Source organism: Myodes glareolus, chromosome 1 (assembly GCF_982192425.1).
Source record: "Myodes glareolus chromosome 1, mMyoGla1.1, whole genome shotgun sequence".
NCBI lineage: Eukaryota > Metazoa > Chordata > Mammalia > Rodentia > Cricetidae > Myodes > Myodes glareolus.
This window is the reverse complement of record NC_142026.1, coordinates 124,197,839-124,224,331: the sequence shown is the minus strand read 5'-3', so window position 1 is coordinate 124,224,331 and position 26,493 is coordinate 124,197,839. Positions and strand designations below refer to the sequence as shown.

At 39.5% G+C, this 26,493-nt stretch overlaps 1 protein-coding gene across 8 annotated transcripts in view; it reads right to left on the bottom strand.

Annotated features, from left to right (window-relative positions):
• Positions 1-26,493, bottom strand: part of Stxbp5 (syntaxin binding protein 5) — a 140,103-nt gene that overhangs the window by 97,912 nt on the left and 15,698 nt on the right. For all 8 annotated transcript variants that reach the window (XM_048425477.3, XM_085688506.2, XM_048425482.3 and 5 more), the window contains exons 3-4: positions 11,446-11,527; positions 9,944-10,044 (exon numbers count right to left, since the gene is read on the bottom strand). In XM_048425477.3, coding sequence (XP_048281434.1) covers positions 9,944-10,044; positions 11,446-11,527 — 183 coding nt within the window. The remainder of the gene's footprint in view (positions 1-9,943; positions 10,045-11,445; positions 11,528-26,493) is intronic.

Sequence of the window (26,493 nt, the reverse complement as noted above, 5' to 3'; positions counted from 1 at the left end):
AGGTCCTTTTACTAAATCCCTCTTAGACTCCAAGTGTGTCAGGAAGACTTCAAGCTCATTTAAAAAATTCACCTGATTAAGTCAAATCCACTGAGAATAATTCTCCTATCTGAAGGTGAACTAAACTGGAAACTTAGTCACACCTCACTTAGAGGAATGTGTGTTTAAATAACAAAGGTCAGGCAGGTGCTGAGGTCCCAGGCTAGCAGCTGCTCTTAGGCCATGCTTAGGAGCAGAGCTCTCACGGAGCATCTGGATCCCATGACAGCTTTCCCAGAATGCTTGGAACAGTTTTCCTACCAGCATGTCATGAGAAATGAAGTTTCCTTGCACTTTCTGAAAGACGTCTGTGGTTTATTCAGTATTTTCCTGCTGACATATTTCCATTTAAAAATAACGGAAAAAGACCACATAATTATTTCACTGCGTGTTTTAAATCCCCAAATCTGAAGCACTCATGCCAAGTCACATGACACAAGAGAGTCTACTCACACTCCAAGCCACACGCTATCTGCTGTACAAACATAATGAACAACACGATTTCCAACTGGACCACCCACTGTCTAAGTATTTTATAAAGGAGGGGGTTCATTTATTCATTTTTTGTTTTGCTTCGTATAGGACTTATTCAATTTAATAAAACATATGAATCCACGTTTGTATTTACATCTTATTACATCTTTCATTTAACCTTTGACATGTTAATTTATTGCAAGTCTTCTATATAAGCTACTAGTCTCTTTGTACAGTTTTGGCTATGACAGATACTTCATCTCAAAAGATGGCCAATATTTTGTAATCATCTTTTCTTCTATAGATTCAAACTCATCAAATGGTGAGTATTTTTATTTAACACTTTAAAACTTTAAGTACACCCATGTTCTAAAATGACTAGTTGTCTGCACCAATAACCAATGGTTTTACGGATCAAAGTTAGGTCCAGAGCGGTAGACTGCATCATTCTCACATTCACAGTTTACAGCCCTGCCTTTCACCCAATCAAACCTTCATTCTAAGGCTTGCACCCTTTCATCAAGCTTCTTTCAAAGAAAATTATTTTATCTGGGGTGTGGTGGCACAAACCTATAACCCACGACTTGTGAGACCGAGGCAAGAGGATCAGGGACATCAAGGCCAGCCTGAACTCCATGAGACCATGTGCTTTGGGAAAAAAACAAAAACAAAAACTGGAATGTATTTTGAGAATACGGCATAACTACAAGAGAGGTTGTAATTCTGGATTTTTAGTTCAACATTGCATTTCTTTTCTTTGTGTTTAATATGTACAGTAATTAATTCAAACCCTCCGTAAGACAGTTATAGGCTGGCTTTTGGCGAGTAGGAACCTTTCCAGGTCTTAGTTCCATGATGTTCACGTGCTTGCTGAGAAAATGATAAGCTTTGTAATTCAGCAAACCACAATGTTTGGTAAATATTATGGGAAAATAAAGGCATAATGTGGTAAAAGGAGCTTCTGCTGCTATGTTAGCTTACTCATGGCCCTGAGAAAGTGACACGGGGCGAACAGCCAGTGTCCTCTGCACACCGGGGTGCTCACTCCCCTCTGCTGCACTGCTACAGGACAGAGTCACTCCACTTGCCAAGCAGCTCTCTTCTTAGGAAATTTTTATTAAATATCGATGATTCTTCCATGATAGTTAAACCAAAATAAACTCTGAGTACGAGGACTAATGTATCAGATAATTTAATTTAGAATACATAAATGATTACTCTTTAAAAATATGCATCTATGATTAAATGAAACAGTCATACATGAAAATGTATCTTTCAGTATCACCTGGCAACTACTAGGACATCTGAGGAGGAAGAGTCTCCCTATAGCATTTCTGTGAGGAATGTTTCCTTGATTTCCTGAGACTGAATCACATTTATACGGAAGAGTTTCATAAACAATAGGAACAATGCATTCAAGGTAAATATTAGACAACTTTAACCCTGAATAGGGATTCTATACATTTAATTCAATTCTTAGTTTATTTTTTATCTTAGTATTAAAAACTAATGAAATAATAGCACTATTGAGAATAATGCTCATTCTAACTCATAGTGAATGAGTTCAAAGGAGGAGGAGGTAGTTGTATCTGCTTATTAATCCATGACTTCTTCCTAATTAAATGTCCTTCAAAGGAAAAAATATCAAAGTGTAAGCCAAGTGGAACATTTTCTGCAAGTGCCAAATAGAATGTCACTTATCAAAGTCTCTGTTTCTATCAAAGCCAAGAACTTCTCCATTGCATGAATAAATTCAGTGGTGCATGACATGGATGCCAATTCCAGGCAAGAACAACAAAAACATGTTAAGTTTCTAGGGCAGGCACAGTAAATTGGCAGAAGCATAATTTCTTTGCTTATAATTCTGAGAGCTACAGGACAGACATCCAGATGTCAACAGAGTTCTTAGGGCTCTGGAGCAGCTTTACACCCCCATCCCCGCCTCTCTCTTAGCTTCTGGTATTGCCAGCTATCCTTTATCCCTTAATTTAAAGAATCATTCTACCATTCTCCAGTCCGAACAAGATATTATCTCAAATACCATTACATGATATTCATTCTCCCCTCCCTCCTGTGTGGTGTGTGTGTGGTGTGTGTGTGCGTGTAAGAGATACCAGTCAGATTAGTGCTGGCCACATTAATTAGTTTCATTGGAAAGACCCTACTTTTAAATAAGGTCATATTTGGGAATTAGAACTTGAACACTATTTGGGGAAGACACAATTCAGTTTAAAACAGGGGTCAGAGTAGTAAGAACCACACCAAAGGTCTCCCTAACACATATCACTTTACCAGTTCCTTTCGATGCTGTGGTTCACACTACTGGCGAATGAATTCCTGTGGTAAAAATTACATGTTAGATTAATTTCTAAAGGTCTCTGAACCTGGTGATAGCATATGAAGCTATATACTAATTATAGAAAAAAATTAAAACAAGTTTTTTTCTCTGAGTTTTGAAATTATAGGTACTTTTTCTTTTACGTATTCAGTTCTACTCTTTACTCTGGTTGGCTACAAACTTCTTCCTTTTGTGGTAAATCAGCCTCCACCATGAGCTGAAGTCCGAGTCGTCCCTGTCCCACAGAAGAGAAGACTGTATTTGAATGTTACCAAGATAAAGTAATTGATCGGCCCTAATTCAAAGTGGCTGGTGTTCTCAAAGAACTTAGGGCCCAGCACCCAGGGAAACAATGGGAGACAGGGAGAAGACAGCCAGCTACAAGCTATGGCTTCAGAAGACAGCAGGGAAATGCAGCTCTGGTGTTCTCCTCCCTCTGGATAATCAGGTAACTTCTCAACTAGGACATTCCTTAGGTCTTTTTTTTTTTAACACAACATTAAAATTCATTCTATGGAAACTGAACGCATATTTATTCATTCAGTATTAATAAATGACATTTAATTGGGCATCAGGGAAGTTTATCTAGTCTGCTTAGCTTTGACCAATATCCCAAAAGTAAGACTCATGTTCTTTCTTTATTGCACCAAATATCTGCCCAGCAGTCAAGACTAAGATGCATGTTGTACAACTACCCTCAGAGTAAATGGGAAAATAGGGGGGGAAAACTGTTCAGCATTGAAGAGAAATAAAACTGGTAAGACTATGAGACTTAGAGGAAATTTTCTGTGAATCAAAAAACATCACACAAAGCTGCAAAGTAATTTTCTCAAATTTGCAGAGCTAAGGCAAGACTCAAACTCAACTACCTGTCTATTTTTTCTTAAACACCACCAAAGCAGAACCTATTAAAACATATCCACATTACAGGTTTGTGCAGAACTATATGCTTAAAACTAACTGTAAACTAAATTTCCAAAGAAGTGGAAATTTTATATACTACAATTTACTACAATTCAAAAATCAAACTATAATAAAAATATATATTATGGAAAATAATTTTAATTACTATCTAGAATCTCTACTGTATGTACAGAAATTTTTACTAACATATAATCTAATTTTTACTGAAGACAAAACAATGCACAAACATGAAGGCTTAGGGTAACAATTCTTCAATATCTTATAAATAGCATTTAGTGCATTTTTCATATTTTTCCTACCTTTCTTAGTTTCAGAAGTAAAAATGCAAATGGCATAATGCGGAAATAGTAATTTAGCCAAGTTGACTCAGATTCATACTGGAATGAGAGCAAATTAGGCTCCTGCTCCCAGAAGTTTGAAGCCAACTATAAAAGGAAGCAGTGTCGTCATTACCCCCTGCTGCAGCGTGGTCATCATCACCCCCTGCTGCAGTGTGACCATCATTACCCCCTGCTGCAGTGTGACCATCATCACCCCCTGCTGCAGTATGACCATCATCACCCCCTGCTGCAGCGTGGTCATCATCACCCCCTGCTGTAGATTTCTCTTTTGCTGGGTCTATCACTCAAGTTAGGGATAGCCACATGATATGCCCTGGCCCTTGGAATAATAGTACAAGGGATGAGTATCACTTCAAGGTAGGCTCTTCCTCAAGGGTTATAGATAGAGGTTTCTCTTGTGCCTGGTTCTACGGCTGTTCAGTCCCAAAGAAAAACACAGAAGTCTACATTAATTATACACTGGTTGGCCTAGTATCTCAGGCTTCTTAATAATTGATTAACTTACATCTTAACCCATAATTCTTTTCTGAATTAGCCACCTGGCTTGGTACCTTTTAGTATTCCCATCTTGTGTCCTCTGCATCTGCGTGATGACTTCAGACTGAGCTTTTCCTCTTCCCAGAATTCTCCTGTTCTGGTCGCCCCACTTATACTTCCTACCTGACTACTGGCCAATCAGTATTTTATTAAAGCAATACAACTAACAAATCTTCACAGGGTATGAGAGCATTATTTCACAGCACTTTCCTTTATTTTTTTCAAAACAAAAACTCTGAATCTAATCTCCTTTATTTAGTTTTCTTCTTGACCACTATCCATAACAACTTGTAACCAACACTCTAAACAAAGACACACATCCATAGTCTATTTTGGAGAATGTGGATGTAATTTTTCAGGCTACTTCCTGCTGATTGGGGATGCTGATAATCTTATGGGGACCTAAAGAAAATTTAGGATTATGGTCAAGTCCTGACTGGAATATTCTGTGAGGCTTGATCATCTCAGCCAGCAGTCTTGTGGCTGTTCTGGATGTAGAATACAGAGGAAACTCCTACAGAGGTCCTCTGAAATGTTGGATCATCTGGGCCATTCGCTTCTATTAGGGAGTTCTTCAAGGGGGTCTTCCTTGATCAAACCTGATTTTTCGTAACCTACAATGAATCTACAGCCCCTCATTTCCTGTGGAAACAAAAGCAAACTCTCTTCTCCAAAGTAACATATCTTTTGACTTAAATTTTAAAGTCAAGGCATTTTCAAAATATTTATGTTGGATTAATCCATCAGTATTTATAATCAAATGTCTTTTTAGCAGCTGTTGCTCCTTCCTCAGCCATCAAACAATTCAATGACAACACAATAACATACAATATTCAGATTATCTGTGTATTTTCCATATTTATGTGATTTTATTTTAAACTCTATTTCTTTTATTTTTAATTTTTAGTTTTTTGAGACAGGGTTTCTCTGTGTACCTTTGGCTGTCCTTGAACTCACAGGGATCCTCCTGCCTCTGCCTCCCAAGTGCTGGGATTAAAGGTGTGTACTACCACACCCAACTACCCCCTTTCTTTCTTTTTAAGGACTTTATCCTTTTTCTTTTCTCTCCCAAGCCTACATATATTTTTAAACACATTGCAAACTGTTTGGAGGGTTGTTGTTTTTTCTGTCTGAATCTATCTTTACTGTATTTCTCTCTTTTTCTGATCATGTGAGTCTTTAATTTGCTAAATGATATGGTTAGGATTAAGGCTGCAGCTTTCATGGATAGACCCACCCCATTCCTTAGCTTTCTAAGAGTCTAGCTTCATGGCAGAGGTACTGGCAGAAGCCATATTTATTGCCACAACTCTGTGGAATTTCAAGGTCCCTGCTATCACCAATAAGCATGCTGTCAGCTATTCATAAACACCATTAAAGTGTTTGGTGGCAGGGCCTCTTAAAAGAGCTGCAAGGTTTTTGCAGGTAAAGTTGAGTCAGGAAGCCTCTCTTAAACAAGACACACTTGCCTCTAGCAAACACAGCCCATCTGAGAAAGTGCTGCTATCAAGAAGCTGTGCTTAACTCTGCTCCTTTGTGTCTATAATTACTTCCCAAAATCCCTCAGGTTTTATGTGGATGCAGTTGTCCGTGTTGGCGCCATTTGTTGAGAGAGGGTTTTTGTTTTGTTTTGTTTTTTAGTCAATGGTTTTAGTGTGTTCTCTTTCCGTTTAGGTTTAGTAACTGAAAATGTTTAAAGACTGACCGTTCCTCAGAGATTCTGAGGTAAAGACGGCAATGAGGAATAGCATTTTCAACACGCCCACAAAGGATGGACGAGAAGCAAAAGGATTATTGAAGCAAATCACTGAGAATTTAAGAGTACCTGTTACTACAGCATAATGCAGACTATATATCCTGTTTGATATAGAATAGAAACACCAAATATAGAGCACTATATTAAGCAAAGAAGAACAGATTCCTACAAATGAAAGATGGAAGGATGGCCAAAGCATTGCAGATTTTGGCCCCTTTTGCCTCTTCCCAGTCTGGGGAAGCTACTTTGATAAAAATCTTCAGAGCACCATAGAATTTCGGAAAGCCAAAGCAGTCAGGTGGACCCAGTGCTGCTGTAGTGGGCAGCCCCACAGCTGCGGCAAACCCTTCATTCTTCCCTCCTTGTCAAGAGCCAATGCTGAGGAAAACTAGAATCCTGGTTCACTCCCTCTCACCTGGCAGCCTCGTGAACAAGGTCTGTATGTGAAGACCAGGACCCACTGCTAGCTAGGTTCTATCAGTCCAACCGTTCACAGCCTTCACAGGGAATCTCTTCCAAAGGATGCATTGAAGAAGCATTTAGTCCTGCCCCAATTTCTTGTATACTGCTGCTCTCGTAAACACTTCGGAAATCTGAACTTTGAAAAGGCTTCGCCAGGCTCTGTGATCTATGTGGATAACCCTCTTACAGATGTAGAATTGGGAACTCCATTGCTTCACTTCTTTTACCAATTTTACAACCATGCACACCACTGTGCAAGGTGCCAAGCTGTGCCTTATATAACGGTGCTAAGTCACAGATGGGGGAGGGGTAGACAACAAACACCAGGCTTCATTTACTGTGCATTTCTCATGAAGGGACCTTTTATCTGCCAACACATTTTAGACTGGCTTGTCACTCCCCATCAATATCTACCACAATTTCTTAGAGACTCTGTATTAGTTACCTTTCATTGCTGTGATCAAAGTACCTGATTAAAACAAATCAAGGGAGGAAAGATTCATTTGGGCTCCCAGTTTCACAGGCTCAGTTGACAGAAGGTTGATCCCATGAGCTTGGGCAGAACATGCTGGCTGAAGGAACACCTGACAGAGGAAGTTCTCCACTTCACATGGAACAGGAATCAGAGAAAGCAACGGGAAGGGGTGCAGGATAATATATTAAAGACCCCACACCTAATGACATGCTTATTTCCATGAGGTCCCACCTCCAAATATTCAAAACACCACAAAACAGGGCCTGTAGCTGGAGGGACAACATTTTAAGATGGGACAGGACAAGCACCACCATTTTGCAGGGAGAGAGCCACTTGTTTGTTCTCAACTGCTTAGCCCTGAAATAATCACACAAAACTGTATTAATTAAATCACTGTTTGGCCCCTTAGCTCTAGCTTCTTATTGGCTAGATCTTACAAATTAATTTAACCCATCTCCATTACTCTGTGCATCACCACCAGGTCGTGGCATACCAGCAAAGTTTCAGCACATCTGTCTCTGCCAGGGGCTCCAGGGCTTCTCTCTGACTCCACCTTTCTTTCTCACATCATTCAGTTTAGTTTTCTCCACCTAGCTCTGTTCTTCTGCCTTATCACAGGTCAAGACAGTTTTTTTTATCCATTAACCAATAAAAGCAACATATAGACAGAAGGACCTCCTACATTACCACGAGAAAACCGTATCAAAACTGTAACACTATCCTTAAAAATAGCACTATGCAAACAACCCATATTTGATTACCATCAGTTCCTAATACTGGTTCCCTTGATGTTCAGTTATTTCATTAAGAGTATTTAACAGGTATTCCACAGTGAATTTATTTGGGAGACTGGACAATGTATTGCTATGCTCCTCTGCCCAGTAACATAGACATGCCACTGACAAATGAGGCAGCAGAGATATCCTTCTGTTGGAATTCTTGCTCCTAGTAAGCTCTCTCTAATGAATAGTAGCTAACAAGAATTTCTATATCACTACACTGACCAAATACCATCATTTTGACTTGCTACAATTCAAGGTTTCTTGATTTTGATGCATCTGATATTTGGACCATATGGTTCTTTGTTGTCGGTACGATCTTCTGCACTGTAGCAGAGATAGTAGAATCTCACCTCCTCCTACCTGTAACAGTGAAAGTTGTCTCTCAACATTGTCAAATGATGAGTGTAACAACCATCCTGCTAGATCTCCAGCTCCACAGAAGCATGAACTGATGATAGGGTAAGTACTAGGACCAAATGTCCATCTGACATATATTCTTTGACATGGAAACTGACATAGAGCTTCCCCTGAGATCCCATCGGCAAACAGATCAAAGAATTCTGTGCAGAAGTCAAGGGGTTAGATTGATTCTCAAGAGAAAGAAAACAACTGAATTTTGACTTTTTTGCTTGTTTTTCCCCACAGACTTCGCTACTAACTTCTTTTCACTTCTGCCCTTCTAAAGCAAGCATGACTGAACTGATGTAACTTATGTGTTTTATCTTCCCAGTCAGATGTAAACAGTAGCAGTTACTGATCTCCCACTAGGTCTGCTTTGTATTCCCGCCCACTCACATTTAATCCACTATGAGATGCTGTATTTTCAGAGGCCATGTTAGCTTGCCTTGCCCTAGTGTGGAAGGCAGAAGCCCAGAGTTAAAGACTGATCTGTATATACAATCTGACAGGCAAATAAAATACTCATCAAAGTGGAATCATAGGCTAATCCTTGGAGAAAGGAAGTGATTTTTATCTTTAATGCCAACTACTATTACTACACACACACACACACACACACATACACACACTCACATACACACATCTAGAAACAGTCCATAAACTGTAGAAATTATATACTAATTCATATTTCATGCCAAAAGTACGTTACATATGAATCAAAGATGAAGCATAACAAAGAAAACTTAAGAGTTCTAGGAAAACATCTGGAGGACAGTGTTTAATAAAATTGGGATAAAGACTTCTTTATTCAATGTCTAAAGTTTACAAATCTTATGAGAGACTTTTCACACCCTTTTACTTCTAGGAATTTCTCTTTTAGCTATATTTACATATGTGCTATGTATATATATTTACATATATCATAACCACACAGCAACACGAACAAGAGTCTGAAATGCTGTAAATGCTGAGACTGCTATGGAAGTGATGAAGATTTATTGACCACATTATGTCACTGCCTTACACTATGAGAGGGAAAATGACCAGGAGAGATGTGAAGATGCTGGTATAAGATAACCATAAAGATAAGATAAAGATGCTGTTATGTAGTTAAGTGAAATAGGTTAAGAAAGCCCATATGCAATGCCCTTTCTTCATTAACAAGAAGAAAGGAGCTACTAAGAGATTTTGTCACCTCTATGCCTATGCTGTAACTACTTTAAAGAAAGGACAATTTGTACCATTCTCTTTGGAAAGGAAGAACTCTGCTGTCATTGTGTATCCTGTGACACAGAAATTTCTTCTTATGGTCTACAATGAGTGTAACATACACAACCCCAAGAGAACATAGCTCAAAAGAGTGCATCGCAACACAATAGCAGACATCCTATTTGTATGTAAACAGAGAATTCTTACCTTTCTCTGCAAAATTTGAGGGAATGTAGTATGGCAGGCCTTTTCTGACGTAAATTCCACAAGTGTAAGGTGTCATCAGCCAAGGCACTCACGAGGGCTCCCTTGAAAACAGAGTGGATCTTATATACAACAATATATTTTATATAAAACAATGTCACAACCGTGTTTCCAAAGAGCTGCCAAAAAAGCTTCAATATGAAGCCCTTTTGCCAATAGATTATAGTTTTAAGAAATATTTGTCTCATCCAAATTCTCAACAGCAGATTTAGGAGAGTATGTTGTTACACACACACAGACACATACACAGACACACACACAGACACACACACACACACACACACACACACACACACATTAATCTTTTAACTTCTTTGGTGATTTAACACCTTATAATCCAAAGTACACTAGGATCTGGTGTGAGGGTTAAAAATCTCTAAAATTATTATTAGATATCAGACTACAAGTCATTTGGTTGGTCATTAGTATAAAAACTTGCTTTACTAAAAACAAAATATAAAATAAGGTGACCTCATTTTATCTATGTACATAAAACCCTAATGGAAGTCCTTTATTTAGATTATAGCAATAGAATAATGACACTATTCAACTCCGAACAACCGAAACCCCTGATTAACTGGTCACGTTAAAACACCCTGTTAGTTTATACTACCACCTATGGGTAAGACAGTGAGTGGCCCGAGAGCCACACAAGTGGCTCAGTCTTGCTCAGGTCCCACAAATCAGAATTTTCAGAGCAAGGACCTCTGCTTGTGCATTTCCATTTAAGCCTCAGAGAAGGCAGCGATATATAAAAAGGATGAACAATATGTTGATTAAGGGGTTGACTTAGTAACCTGTCTAAACTTCTTAAGATACCTTTGTCAACTGAGCCATCTCACTGGCCCATCTTTCATACATATTTTGTGACTTATTCCATAGACCCTAAGCATTTGGAGCCAAGGAATGTCTATAGACTATCCTCAAATTTAAAGAAAGTGGAGCCTTTCTCATGCAGTCTCCCTGCCAGCCATTTCCTATACTGTAAAATGGTATTTTCCTTATCTCCTTGTATACTTCATTCTCAGAATCAAAGCTAATATGCAACACAACACACTTTTAAATAGAAACTGCTTCCTGGGATACGTTCTGAAGCACTGGGTTAGAGTACATTCTCTTACCTATAATGTACTCTGTATTTAACACTATCTCAATATGAACTTTTTGATGTTATGTAACTTTCAAAGTCCTTGGAACAATAGTTAAAATATACCATTAGGAATCAAAAATACCTACCCACACAATTTACTTGCAACAATATTCCAAGAAAACATATTGGGTGACTATCTGTGCTAACACCTTAATATGAATTATGACTGCCTCTGACTCACAAGAAATTACATTTTTGTTCAAATATTTAAATATGAGTATATGTTAGCAATCTGAAAAACCAGACATGTTCTAATTTCGGCTCTACGTAGGAGGAATAAACACAAGTCACTAACCTCGTTAATCAGGAACTGGAGTTGAATTACTGCCGCTCCACTGTCATGCTGGCAATAACACTCCACTCCTGGACGACCAAAGCTGCCATCGGGCCCATTAAGGAGTTTTTAGCATGTATATGTTTTAAAGAAACTTTTTGATTATCTAACTAAGAAATATTCTGATGTGATGTTTAATACAGAGTACTTAATGAGGCTGAGATAATCACAAATCTTAAAGAATATAGTTTTAAAACTGTTCCCTCTAGAAAAAAAAACATAAAGCATTAAAATCAGTAATAAACAAAACAAGATAATATAAAGTTCATTAATATAACTTTACTTTGACCCAAACTATTCCGTTCCTCTCAAAATAACAAGAGGAAAGATGGTAGTTGATCTTCAAAGTACTGATTTTTCCCCTAGCAGGCAACTGTCACTTTGAAATATCCTTTTTCTTCTGTCATTTTTCAATCCCACGGTGTCATTTTTAAACTAAAAATATAATCAATAACTAACTATATAACCATGCTGCTCAGTGCAGCATGAGAATAACACTCAATGTTTCAATGCTTTTAAACTAGCATGGAAGGGAACTATAAAGACTTTGCATATGTAAAAGCATACATTAACTAATATACTTTGTGTTGGATATTATTGTAAATGTCATATAAATTAATTCACTTAGCTGTCATAATCCAGAAAAACACATATTATTAATCCCCATTTAAACTAAACAGACAAGGAAAGAGAAGCACAGAAGTTAGTGAAAGTGAGATCTGTGTATACCAGAAACTAGCAGAATACAGCCCTAACAACCATCATGGCTCTAGGTCTCTCCTGTCCTCTCCTCACTTCCTCCTTTCTTTTTACTAGTGCTTGGGATGAACCTGGATTTTGCGCATGTTAAGTACATGCCCTACTAGGTCATATCCCTACCTCTATTCTCTTAGTTACACTGAATAAAGATTAAAACGTTAACAAACACACACACACTTCCAGAATTTTCTGTGAAGTACTATTGAATGCATTATACTTTCATTAACCTGAAACCAAAATGTAGTCATTTTAACACATCGCCATTCTATTTTTGGTAGCTAGAAATAATACAAAGTAAAAAGGCAAGTTTAAAACATTTGGTGAGTTTTAATACACTCCAGCCTTCTGTGGAGATGCAGAGATCATTTTATATTCTAATTAGGCATAACGTGAAGTTCTGCTCAATGCAGAAGCAAATGCACCATAAGTTAAATTCTATTTTGTATACTTTTCCTTTCTTGCTATACATCAATCTCAGGGTCCCACTCGTGAAACCAGATGCTATTCTACCAGTGAGCCATACATCCCTCCAATCACTAGATCTCTTGATAGCAGTCAAAGACATTTTCTTCAGCTTGGTCTGTTACTGGAGCTCAGCGTTGTTTTTTAGAAGCAAAACACAACCACAGCTATCCAATTATAAGATCTGCAGATCAGCCTTGTCTCTGAAGGACTTTAAAAGATACTAGCAGTGAGACAGGAACGCAGCCCTGAGAGTCTTACGAGCTGCGTGTGGTGGTGCACGCCTGCAATTGCAAGGTTGAGGTCAGCTGGAGCTTTGATTTTCAAAAACCAAAGGCTAAGAATATAGCTCATTTTACAAAGTTGCCTACTTTGTATAAAACTCTGGGCTTTCTTCTCCATTAACATAAACAGCAAAGATTCTTATTACTGTTTTCAATTATTGACAGTTATGTTAACCACACGGGACAAGAGGAAACATGTAAATAATAGTTTTCTGAAATCTTCTTAAAGTATACATTCTTATTTTTGGGAAAAAAAAACAGACCTGTTCTTCAGTTCGGATTTTAACAAGTTATGTAATAATATGGAGAACTGCTTTCTAAGAATATATAATATAATAGACAAAACGAGATTTAAAGATAAACAAAAGTGACTGCTCGGAGCAGAGACGATAAAAGCAGCTCTCCTCACTGGGGCAGTCTTGGAAGAAGCCTCCTGACCTTGAAAATTCTCTTTACCTTGGGTGTCATTAGTAGTTTATCACAGAAAACATCTTTTAATTCAGATGTTAATCACATTCAAGTCAGGAAAGCTTTTATTCTTGTGCTTACAGATACACAGTGCTATACAAAACTGCCCTGGAAACCTAATACAGTGATAACAGAACAACTTTTACCATCTACCAAACCATAAGCATTATGCCTTAGTACATCTTTGTACTTAGTCTAAGAAGTCTTACTTCCCAGAGCTCCTGATTTCATTCCTTTCCCTTTGGCTAGAGCAGTACTATGCAGATGTAGCCAGTCTCAACGGCTACTACCAACATGGCCCTATGGTCAGAGGATGGTTAGGGAGACATCATAGCAAGTCATTATTGACCTTTAACATAGGACTTAAATAAACTTTAAAGAATGGATATGGTGTGGGGGGGGAATCATGGAATATAGCACAGGATAAACATAAAATTCAGATGAAGTAGTGCTGACCCTGGTAGTATGTAAGAGTTCTTACTCTACTGCAAACATAGTGAGTCCACTCTGCAAGAGGAAATGTGTATGTGGGTAGAATGGTTAGCTAGCTAATTCACTTTGGGTGTTAGAAGGACATCTGAGGCACAGTGAGAATTAAGATTTCTACTTCCGAGTCAGTCCATATGCCAGCTCTACCATCTTCACTGTGACCTTCAAAGAACTGATCATTCTATCTCTCAATTTCCTAATCCACAAATGCACAAAGACCTATGCAGTCTGGGGTACAGAAATGCAATGAGCTCTAAAATACACATGGACTCATCAAATAATAGCCTTTATGTTATTTAACTCAATGTATTTTTTACACTAACTAAAACTGTTACTTTAAAGTGGACATTTATTACACCAAAACATCAGTTGAGAACACATTAACCATAAAATAGCAAGTCATAGCCACAAACACCCACATCTCTTCATACCAGTGACTATGCATGTATGCTCCCTAATGTTGACATTTCTGAAAGAACATTGTTACTACAAAATAATCCAACTTTCTAACAATCATCTACTTGACAAATATTTCCACCATTCACAGCAAGGTGAAGACACAAAATATCTCAAATTTAAGTTAAAAACAAAGGAACTATACATTGAATGATTCTGCTAACGTATCTGTTAAATAGAAAAATGTCCATTTACTATTCTGTACTCTGACATAGTATTAATTATGGAACAAAGGTGACTAATGATAAATGTTTTCCATAATGTTATTTTGCCTTGTCACTCCGAATTCCAGTGCATTCTGCTCAACAGGATACAGATTTCCTACAGTTTTTCTGTTCTCTGCCTATCAGCAACAAGGATGCTTACCTAACTAGTCTCTTTGCTTCTGAGGCAAATCTATGACTTTACTTGAGGACCAGCACCTGCCAGTCACTGCTCCTACAGTTTGCCCGGCTCTCTTCATCCAGCAGAGGGGCTGCGGTGTCAGAACTGAAACACGAAACAGTCTGACAAAGATCTTCTGTATATGCAACAGGGGAAATACAGAATTAAACATACAAAATACAATAAAAGTAGAAATGAATGAGAAATAGTAAGGAAGTAGTATATATATAGAAACAAAAATCAGAGATAGTGAAATCTTAACTTTTGGGTATTGCTGAGTATGGAATGAGTCTTAATTACATGCTATAGGGATCACTCTGCCTACTGCTGATCCACATTCACAGCCCAGAGGGTTCTAAGGACTGATTAATAGAGTCAAAAATCAGGTGGGCTTGGGAGATGGGTCCAGGATAAAACACTGTAGGATAAGTACAAGGACCAGAGTCTGGCTCTCCAAACCCGAGCAGAGGCTGGAGATATGTGGTGGCTGGCTATAATCCTGGGACTCAGAAAGCAGATGCAGCATTCTTGGAGCAAGGTGGCTACCCAGAATAATGCAGTCAGGGAGCTCTGGGTTCTTCAAAAGGCCTTACCTTAATAAGTGGAGTGGAGATGATAGGGGAAGACAGCCAACGTCAACATTAAGTGTCTAATGACACCCACTCAGCACGTACACATCCACGAGAATACACACATACATACACTCATACACACACCAACCACATAAATCATAGCTAGCAAAGTATTTTACTTATTGTACTGCAAATCCATTCCAAAATAAGCTTGAAGTTCACTGTTTAAATGACATCATTGTTGCTATGACTGGGTGGGTGGTTAGGAAGGAAGGGATAAAGGAGGAATTTAAAGATAACTAAGTTCATTATGCTCCCAGCTGAGATACGTGGAACATTTCGTACACAAAAAGCATTGTGCACGATCATCTCACAATAGCACCTGAAATAAACTACTTTCACAAATTAAGAAAATTCAAGAACAAGTGTAAGTAATTTTCCCAGAGACACACGGCAAGCTGCCTAAGAAGGAACAGCAACTTAGGCAGAAACCAGGAATTCTGTTTTCTAATTCTACTTGTAATTTTAAGACAAATTTTGAAACACTTTTTTCTAGAGATGTTTGAAAAGAGTAGGGCTGGCAGAAGGAATGAAATAAGAGTGACCGGGATCTGGCGCCGCAGAGCAGTGCCGGTGTGCGCTAAGTGCGCACTCAGTACAGTACTCCTGTCCTGGGTTCGACCTCCAGAACAGAGGGAGAGGGAAAAATGATACCCTACCTTCAAAAGACTGGATTAATGGAATTACCTGCCTCAGCAGATTAAAGGAAAGAAAGCACATGATCAATTCAGTGGGCACAGGGTGGGCAGAAGAGTCCGGCATGCTTTCGTTACTCAGCACTCAACGCTGCACTAGAGAACAACTGTCTCATGACAAATGGCATCTATGAAAAGCTCACAGCGAGCACCATACATACTGGAGAAGGTCTCTATGCCTTCAACAAGGTGTAGAATGTTCTACCCAAAGGAAGAGGGCTGCTGCTACTACTACTGCCACTACCACTACTACTATTGTTGCTGCTATTACTACTACTACTACTAATAATAATAATAATGTAAAATCATCTAAAGTGGAAGAGAAGAAAATTCAAGGATGATGTAATCCTATATATGTTAAAAGTTCTTAACCATTCACCAAAATACCCTCCTAGAACTAATAAATAAGTATAGGACTACAGTGTTATGCAAATACAAACATGTACACATATAATACATACAGGCACACACACACATCCCTCTTGACACTAGAGAGTAAAGTACAGTGAGTGCAGGGATTGGAGGTGCAGCGCGTTGGCAGAGCTGGCTGTCTCGCACATACAAGATCCAGGCTCCCTGCACACTATTCCATTTATGTTGACATCACAGGAATAAAAGAACTACAAATACATTCATCCAAACAAAAGCACGGCTAACATACTATGCAATCTTGCTGAAAAAACCTAAATAAATAGAGATATCTCCCATTCATGGGTCAGACAAGTTATACTATAACCACCTTGATAGAATTCCAACTGTTGGCTGAAACTGATAACCTGATGAACCTAAAACTCCTATGTAAATGTAAGACACCCAGGATATACAAAACAATCTCTGGAGGCAGCTCAAACATCCCCACAATAGTGTTCCCAGGAGAGAGAAGCTTGACCACTATGCCATTATCACATTCTGCCTGGTCACTGAGTCAGCCATGAAGACGATATAACACAATACACTTGTGTTCACTGTGGATGTCAAGGCCAACAAGCACCAGATCAAATAGGCTGTGGAGAAACTCTATGGCACTGATGTGGCCAAAATCAATACCCTAATAAGGCCTGATGGAGGGAAGGCCTATATTCAGCTGGTTCCTGATTCTGATGCCCTAGATGTTACCAACAAAACCAGGATCATTTAAACTGAGTCCAGCGGCCTAATTCTAAATACACGCCTTTTCACCCACAGGGCAGGAAACCCTGACGGCTCTTAGGGATGGAGAGGGAGGAGAAGAGGGAGTGGGGGGAGTGGGAGGGTGTTGGGAGGAGGGGCAGAAATGGAAACTTTTATAAATTAATAAACTTTTATAAATTAAAAAAGCTGCAATCTTTAAATATTATTCATACAGAAATGCACGATGACAGCAATTTTAAAAATGTATTGGAAAGCTAGCTGAGCACTCTGTTCTATAGAAGTCGTGGCTAGGAAGAGCAAATACAACCTTAATTTACTAAAGCAGCATAATCCACGACACTCTATACACACTTGCTCTTATTCCCACAGCTAAGTGTAGTCTTCGCTCCGATCAAAGAAACTGCTCTTTGTGACACACGGAGAACACATGCACCTAAGGCTGAGGGAACACTGCAGAAAGGGGATTTTAGAGTCAATGGATCGGGGAGTTTGCTATGAGATTGCATCTCCTAGTAATTTTGGAGGCTATACCATAAAGTCTCAACAACACAACGACATGTGCTAAACAAGGATGACACCAATGACCCTGCCAAACTGGAGGGAGAGAAGTCCACAAGACCTCGACCCTACACAAAGCCCTAGAGGCAACTGCAGAAAGCTGGGAATGGGGGAGATAACATCCCCAGGGAAAGAGCACAAGAATAGTTTGTCCAGTGCCAAACACTCAGCTCTGACAAAATAACACAAGTAACAGTATACAGACTGGACAGGCCATTTTTAGGAACACATGTATATGTATATACATAGATATAGACATAGAGATAGAGATAAACGTGACCAATGATTAACGAACAAAGAGGCCACAAGTTTAAAGAAGAGCAGCGAGGAGTATATGAAAGAGTTGGGAGGGAGGGAGGGAAGGAGAGAGGTAAAGAAGGAGGGACAGAGGGAGGAAAGGGGAAATGTTGCAATTAAATTATAAACTAAAGCAAAAACAAGACAAACAAGAAACCACACTTATCACCAGGACTGGTCATATGGCTTAGTGGTTAAGAACAGTATCTACTCTAAAAGAGGGCCCAAGTTCACTTCCCAGCACCAGGATCCAATGTCCTTTTCTGGCCTTTGTGGCCACCCCACTAATACAACATATGGACACGTGTGCACGCGCGCGCGCGCACACACACACACACACACACACACACACACAAAATCTTAAAATTATTTTTAAGTATAAAGAACAGAATTCAATTTTGATGAGATTTGAAGAAAATTTTGAATTTGGGGTTTCTAATTTTAAAGTTGTCTGGCTCAAGAGAATTAACTGTGTTGACAAAAATAAAAAAATCTGTCCCCTAAGATATGCATAATAGAAAAACAAGTCACAATATAGTTTGCTCATTCTCAACTTTTATAAACAAGAAGTCTATAGTAAGTACATGTGCACGATTGGAGTTGAAAAACAAGGAAGAGGAAATCAAAACAGGAAGAATGGTGGGTGCATGCTCGTTTGAAAATGCAGGGACCCATGCACAAGGAAGCAATACATGCTTGATAGAGCGAGAAATACAGAATTAGCTGTGATGTAACTATTGACATTCACAGAGATACCCAACAGAAACTAAGAACAATGGCTGCCTGGGAGAGGAAGGGGAGAAGCAGCAAAGCCTTTAGGAAGCCAGGAAACACGCAGGTCCTCCAGGAGCTGATAATACAGGAAGGACGGAAAGCTAGCTAGTCAAGGCAGCAGCATGAGCAGAAGAGCTTACACGGCTTCCTCTGAGAAGGCCAGGACATGGCCAAGTGCACACTTTCTACTTAACATCTTTAAGCATGACCGTATCTACTGATGGACTGTCTCTTGAGCCTGTTTTCAAAGTGCAGAATAGTCGGAGGACAGAGGTCTCAGGACAGAAGCGGGCCCAACACTCTGGTTTTCCCTGACTATGTCGCTGCAGTTGACTGACTTGAAAAACGGAATTGAGAGCCTTTCCCTAGATCCTCCGCACAGAAGAAAAAGCCTTTTGTGCACATGTCACGCCGCCTCACATCAAGGACCGATGACCAACTCATCCAGTCTCTCTTCCTTATCCAGAAACACTGATTTCTTTCCCAACCGGGCTTCTTTCCTCCACTGCTTACAACTCTGAGATCATGGGCTAATTAAATTAATAAAGAGTTAACAGTACTGAAGAATGTAAATTTACCTCTGCTTTCCCATACTACAGCTCCTGGAGAGTAAACACATGCCAAATCATGAAACAATACTCTGTAACCCACTCAATTAATTTTTCTTATCTGAGAACTTTAACATGCAAATTATAGTCCTCATCCTCAGAGGTCTTAAGGTCCAGTAACAGAAACATAAAAATCATACAACAATTAGGTACAGACACTGTCAGAAACAAAGCATTAAGTGAATAACACTGCTTGCAAAGAATAAAGCACAATCATCTGTGCAAATCCCAGCTCACTGAAGACTACAGAGTCTCGAACTATGGCTGTGCCCACTTACTGATTCTACAGCTACACTGAATTCCGTAGCTACTACCCGATTTCCTTCATTTGGAATTGTCTTAGAGTTTCTATTGCTTCGATGAAACACCATGACGAAAAAGCAAGTCGAGGAGGATGGGTTTGGTTTATATTTCCACATCATAGAAGGAAGTCAGGACAGGAAATCATACAGGGCAGGAACTTGGAGGCAGGAGCTGATGCAGAGGCCATGAAGGGGTGCTGGTTACTGGCCTGCTCCCCATGGCTTGATTAGCCTGCTTTCTTATAGAACTCAGGACCACCAGCCCAGGGATGGCACCACCCACAATGGGCTGGGCCCTACCCCATGGGTCACTAATTAGGAAAATGTCTTACAGGCTTGCCTACAACCATGTGTTATGGAGGTATTTTCACTGAGGTTTCCTGTCTCAGAAGAAGTCAGCTGTGTCAAGCTGACATAAAACTGTGCAGCACAGGATCTACCCACAGTTTCTGTTTACAACTCTTCTAGCCTGTGGGCTAGGGCATCATTAGGCCAGTCTCTGGTAACAGCGAGATAGCAAGCTCTTCTCTGTACTCCCAGAGCTAAAGAAAAAAAGACATGCACACAGTAGATAATCAATAAATACTTATGACTAAATGAGCTTTTCAAAACAAAAAAGCATGTTTACACGCAGGCATATCTTTTTTGGCCTAATATTAGCTCACTTTTCAGATAAACAAAAGCATAGACTAGTACAAAGATATTCCACTCTTGCACTTATGATTAGACTGGGCTAGGATATGATACAGCTATTAAATCTTCATGGATTGACGTTTCCAGCCCATTCACTTTATCCTCTGTCTTAGGTTCCTTTCCTGTGTCTGTGATAAAACAATCCGACAATTTAACAAGAAGGATGTGGCTCACGTTTCCACGTTCTAGTCTATCGCTGCCATAAAGTCCAGGTGGCAGAAGGTGAAGCAGCTGGCCACATTATATCCACAGTGAGGAGCAGAGTGCAATGAGTGAGCGCCTACCCACCAGTGCTCAGGCTGCGTTCTCCACCCTCAGGCAATCCAGGAAGCCCTGCCTAGGGAATGATGCTACCGACAGGTGGCAGGTGTCAAGTTTTCCCCACAGGCCAGGCTACATGAGCCCTCATGGAGACCCCTTTTCCAGATTATTTTATATTGTGTCAAGCTGACAATTAAAACTGATTGCCATACCCTCCGATCATTTGTTAGGTTATTTTTGTTACTTATAATATTTTCTGGGATTTGGATTGTACAGTCAGCGAGATGGAGTCAAGAAGCAGTGAAGAGCAGGCAAGGCACACACAGCTACTGGGCAAGGGGTCACTAAGACAGCGAGTTAGACAACGCCCGACACGGGAACATAGCCACCATTTCAGACAGAACAAGACTGGCATGCAGCTGGGAAACTATTAATGATTTTAGGAGTATAACTTCGTCGAACACTTGTTCATCAATTACTAGCGATTAAAATTGAGGCAAAGGAAATGGCATTACCCTGAGCTCCACAGCAGTGAGCATCAGCGTTGGACAGAAGATCAGAAGGTCAGAGTGCATAGGAAACAGCAAAACATGCATGACTCTGACACCCTGAACATTTCAGAAAATACAAATTCTCCACTGATGAGGTCTGAAAATGAATATGACAATGAGTATATTTTCCCCACTCCTGCAGCATTATATATTTAGTCACATAATATTCCCTGAAAGTAAACAGATAGTCTGTTTCCAAGGCAAGAAAGGATTCTCAGGACAACTTGCAGCCTCCTGTCATCCTAGTACAGGTCAATACCATCACATGGCTTTAATTTATAAGAACACTGCACACATCCTGGTATGGAGGTTCTCACCTATAATCCTAGCACTTGGGAGGCTGAAGCAGGAGAATGAGGAGTTCAGGGTCCATAGATGCTCAGGGCCACTACCCTGTCTAAAGACTCCACTGAGCACAGCTGTGTCCGCCTGTAGCACTGCTGGTGCTGCCGACTCCACATGAGGGAAGTTTCACCGAGGCTGCTGCTCTGCCGTCTGGAGGACTGCACCAGGAACATCAGCGAGAGCTCATCTCAATGGCAGAAATGTTAAGATTTAACATGAGATTGCTTCTCCAGGAATGAAGGCACAAACCACTGCAGTGCGGTCCAAGAACACTGACTGAAGTCTCCGTGAAAAGGAGGAACTTTAGAAAAGGTTTAGTATTTTATTTTGTGTGAATATAGGGAATTCATCTGAGTTTTGTTTTTTTTTTTAACTGCAATCCCATACTGCTATGAAAGATAAATGAAAACATGTAAAGGGGGCACTACATCACACTCTTAGTTTACTAAGAAAACAAAATCTGTTAAAAATGTGACATTTCAAGGCACCCAAGGTGAAGGACGTCTGCAATGCCAGCATCGTGAGGCTGAGCCAGCATCGGTCTCAGTGTGAGGACAGCCTGGTCTATATAATGAGCACCAGGTCAGCAAAGTGCTACATATAAACCCTGAACCAATAAATAAATAAATGACAAAAAAATCTTAAAATAAAATAACAAGACTAATATTTCTACAAGTAGCAGGTTGAGGGCGGGGCAGGACATAAGACAACACAGATGGGAAGGTAAACTGACCCGTGAAGACAACAGCCCGCCTATTGTAGAGTCCTGTCATCTGTGATATAACACTGGCATTCAGACGCACATCATCCTCTGAAAATTCAGGGCTGTGCTTCTCAACCTCAGTGTTAATGCTATAAAGTCTTTTCTGCTGCCGGCTTCACGTCCACAGATAAACTACCAGGAAGAGGAAACAGCACAGCTCAAACCCAGAATGCCAGCTTCTCCCCAGTACAGTTTGCTCCGCAGATAGCGGCACAACAGCCGAGTGTCTCTCCACTCACACAGGCTTGAGTGCTTCCGGATAACGCCCTCTCTCAGCAGACAGCAATGAATATGGCTCTTAACTACCATCTGCCTCACTGAGAGTACTGCTGTCCATATGGCCAGACATTTAATCCAGTATTTCTCAATTCTGATTCGGAATCGCAAGCAGCCATGGAGATTAAAAAAAAAAAAAAAAAAAAAAAAAGCTGCAGATGTCACACGTCACGCCAGTCTCGGGGAACCAGAATCTCAGGAGAAGCAAGCGATGTGCTTGTGCTTGGACCTGGTTGGTTTTTGTTTGTAAATGATTATGACGTGCAACACTGTCTTTAAATGATCTACATAAATGTGAGATACATTAACTTCTAAATATCATCTTCCAACAATCATGAATTCCCTAAAATACCTCTTCACAGTTATTTCCAAAACCTGTAGGAATTTCCAACTCCTATGTGACTCCTCCTAACTGTATAGCAAAATGTGCTCCAAACAACATTGTAAGGAGTATTTATCAAGTGATGTCATTGTCAGGGAACAATCCACATCTTCATAGTTTTAAACTAGATTCTATAGTTTCACTTACTTGGCAAATGTCAGTTTTAAGACCTCATTTTGAAAGTTACATTTTCCCCAAACCATTAACTATTAATGTAGAATCACAGTCTCTGGGCAAATACATAAGGCTCTTTGGGAGCCATCACACTGTTAAGAAGCAAAAAACTGAAAAATATTTTTTTTGTTTTTCGAGATAGGGTTCCTCTGTAGCTTTGGAGCCTATCCTAAAACTAGATCTTGTAGACCAGGCTAACTTCAAACTCACAGAGATCCACCAACCTCTGCCTCCCAAGTGCTGGGATTAAAGGTGTGTATCACCACTGCCCGGCCACAATAAATAATAAACCATAGAGGTCTGGAGGTCTATACAAACAGACAGGAAGCTAATGGGTGGGTGGCTAGAGGAAGTGATAAGGCAGGAGGAAGGAAACAGGAACTCAGTCTCTTTTCAGCTGGGAAAGTGGAGTAGGTAAGGTGGCTTTGGTTTAGCTCCTTCATCTCTCTGATCTCCGGGCTTTTATTATTAATACCTATTAGAACTCGTGCTACAAGAAGTTACAAAATTTCAGTTAATAAAACTGCTATAGCTTAGTGTTAGTCATCTATCTTGACAGAAAAGTTTTAAAGGTTATCTTAGGAAGAAATAGAAAATTAAATAGGTTATAAATTCAGATCTGCAAACAGGAAAAACATTCGGGAAGAAACAGAAACAAAAACTTACTATTTCTTATTCTTAACAGATCCAATAGATGATAATTTGTTCAAAATAATAGCAACGCCATATCCAATCATGCATGCTTATTTATAAGTAAAATGAGTGTCTTAGAAGAGACTAAGAATAAGATTTTTATCGTAAGATGCTCATAGAACCTAAGAGTCTGCATGGTGTTCTGTGAAACAGACTCTGATTATATTCCACTATACAGAGCAATAGTTCTCAGTCTCTGGGCCACCACCTCTTTCACAGGAATCATATATCAGGTACCCTATAGATTATATATTTACATTATTATTCTTAACAGTAGCAAAAATTACAGTTATGAAGTAGAAAACAAAAGTAACTTTATGGTTAGAGGGTCACCACAACATGAGGAACTATATTACAGGGTCGCAGCATTAGGAAGGTTGAGAACTACTGACTGAAAGTAATTGCTACAAAATGTTTAAGAAAAAAAGACATGTTAAATAATGAAGGGAAAAAAGGAGCCATATATTAAAAAATGCATAACTAAACTAAAGAGGTAGAAGATGGAAAGCAGGACAAAAATAAGGCAAGCTCCCAGCTGGTATGCAGCAGTAAGTTACTCCAGTCAGCTGCTCAGCTACAGACCCACGACTCATTTCACTCCTGCCCGTTCCTCAGGACTGCTCCTGACTAGCCCTGTGCAGAGCTGCCCGCTCTACTATGCTTACTTTATCTGATTGTTCTTTTTCTTCTTGTTTTACCTCTATATGGCCAAAAAGTAATGCTACCTTTACATCATTAAATGGCAAGAATACAGAAAGAGAAAAAGGAGGCTACAAGACAGTCCTTTCTCACTGGAAACTAACAATGAATTTGAGGGAATCCATCACAAACAAAAGTAAACAAGATTCATGAAGCCAGCATGTGTCCTAGGTGATCAATGGAAGGAAGGGCAGTGGGTATAAACAGGGCTTTGAAAAACTTAACAAATATGGCAGATACAAATTCAAGTTTGAACATCAATGATCTAACTGCACCGATTAAAAAGACCAGACTGTAATGTGGACAGGAGCGGAAGATGGATGGCAAGATTCAGCTATTTGTTGTCTACAATCTGCTTTAGTTTTTGTTTATTTTTTTAAGAGAGAAATCAGCTTTACATACAAAGACACATAGATCAAAAGTAAATGAATGAAGAAAAGTGTAGCATTCTATGAAAAGTCGAAACCAAGTGAGACTGCATGTGTTCATCTCAGACATAAAAGAATTCAGAGGGATGGAAATGGACATTAAACAAGGTACCGAAGCCAATTATTCATTAACAGCAGTAACAATACTATGTGGAGTATACTTAACAACACAGTAAAAAAAACTGAGATTAAAAACTGTAAGAATTGTAAAGACGAGAGGTGAACTGACTACATATAACAACTGGAGACCTACAACACATTTCCATCAGAAACAGATCATGCAGGAGTAGGAGACAGCTCAGTGAGTTAAGTACTCCTGGTGTCCCAGTTCTGAAGTCAAAGAAACCCAGCATAACAGAGGTAGAGACAGCCAGATCCCTGGAGTCTGTTAGTCAATGAGTCTTGTCAAATGGATGAACTCAGAAATCAATGAGACACCCTGTCTTTAAAAATCAGGTCAACAGCAACACAGAACACGTAGCATTGACTTCTGGCCTACACCCCACAGCTCTACACACAATTAAACAGATGAAACAATACTAATTGATATTTATAGGCCACTTCACCCAGGAACAACAGATTGCTCATTCTTCTCAGACACACACAGGAAAGGCTACTGCAAAGGTGGACGACGTTCTGGGAGCTTACATTCACTCTCACACCCCAGAACCACTGCCCCACAAATCCTTGCTGATAAAAAGAAAACATAGACGGAGGAATACACTCACAGGTGACACGATCACTTGCGTAACCACTTGGAGAGAAGCAGGCGGCTGTTAACACATGATCAGTGCAAAGCTGTGGAGCACTTTCCTTTGCATGCCAACAAGTGGAATTTCAAATGAAAGACAAATGTTACTCACATGTACACACGTGTGTGTGAGCGCACACACACACACCCCAAAAATGAATTACTTAAAATGTATAAAATCTATATGAGGAAAACTACAAAATTCTCCTCAAAAAATTTAAGTAGAATTAAGTCAATGAAGAAACCATTCCACATTTTCGTATGTTGAACCATCCCTGCATCTCTGGGATGAAGCCAACTTGATCATGTGGATGATGGTTCTGATGTGTTCATGGATTCGATTTGCCAATATTTTATTTAGTATTTTTGCATCAATGTTCATGAGTGAGATTGGTCTGTAATTCTCTTTCTTAGTAATGTCTTTCTGTGGTTTTGGGTATCAGGGTAATTGTAGCCTCATAAAAAGAGTCTGGCAATGTTCCTTCTGTCTCTATTTTGTAGAATAATTTGAGGAGTATTGGTATTAGTTCTTTGAAAATCTTGTAAAATTCTGAGCTGAAACCATCTGGTCCTGGGCTTTTTTTGGTTGGGAAAGTTTTGATGACTATTTCTATTTCTTCTTATATATAGAAAATCTTTCAACATAATCCACCATATAAACAAACTGAAAAATAAAAACCACATGATCGTCTCA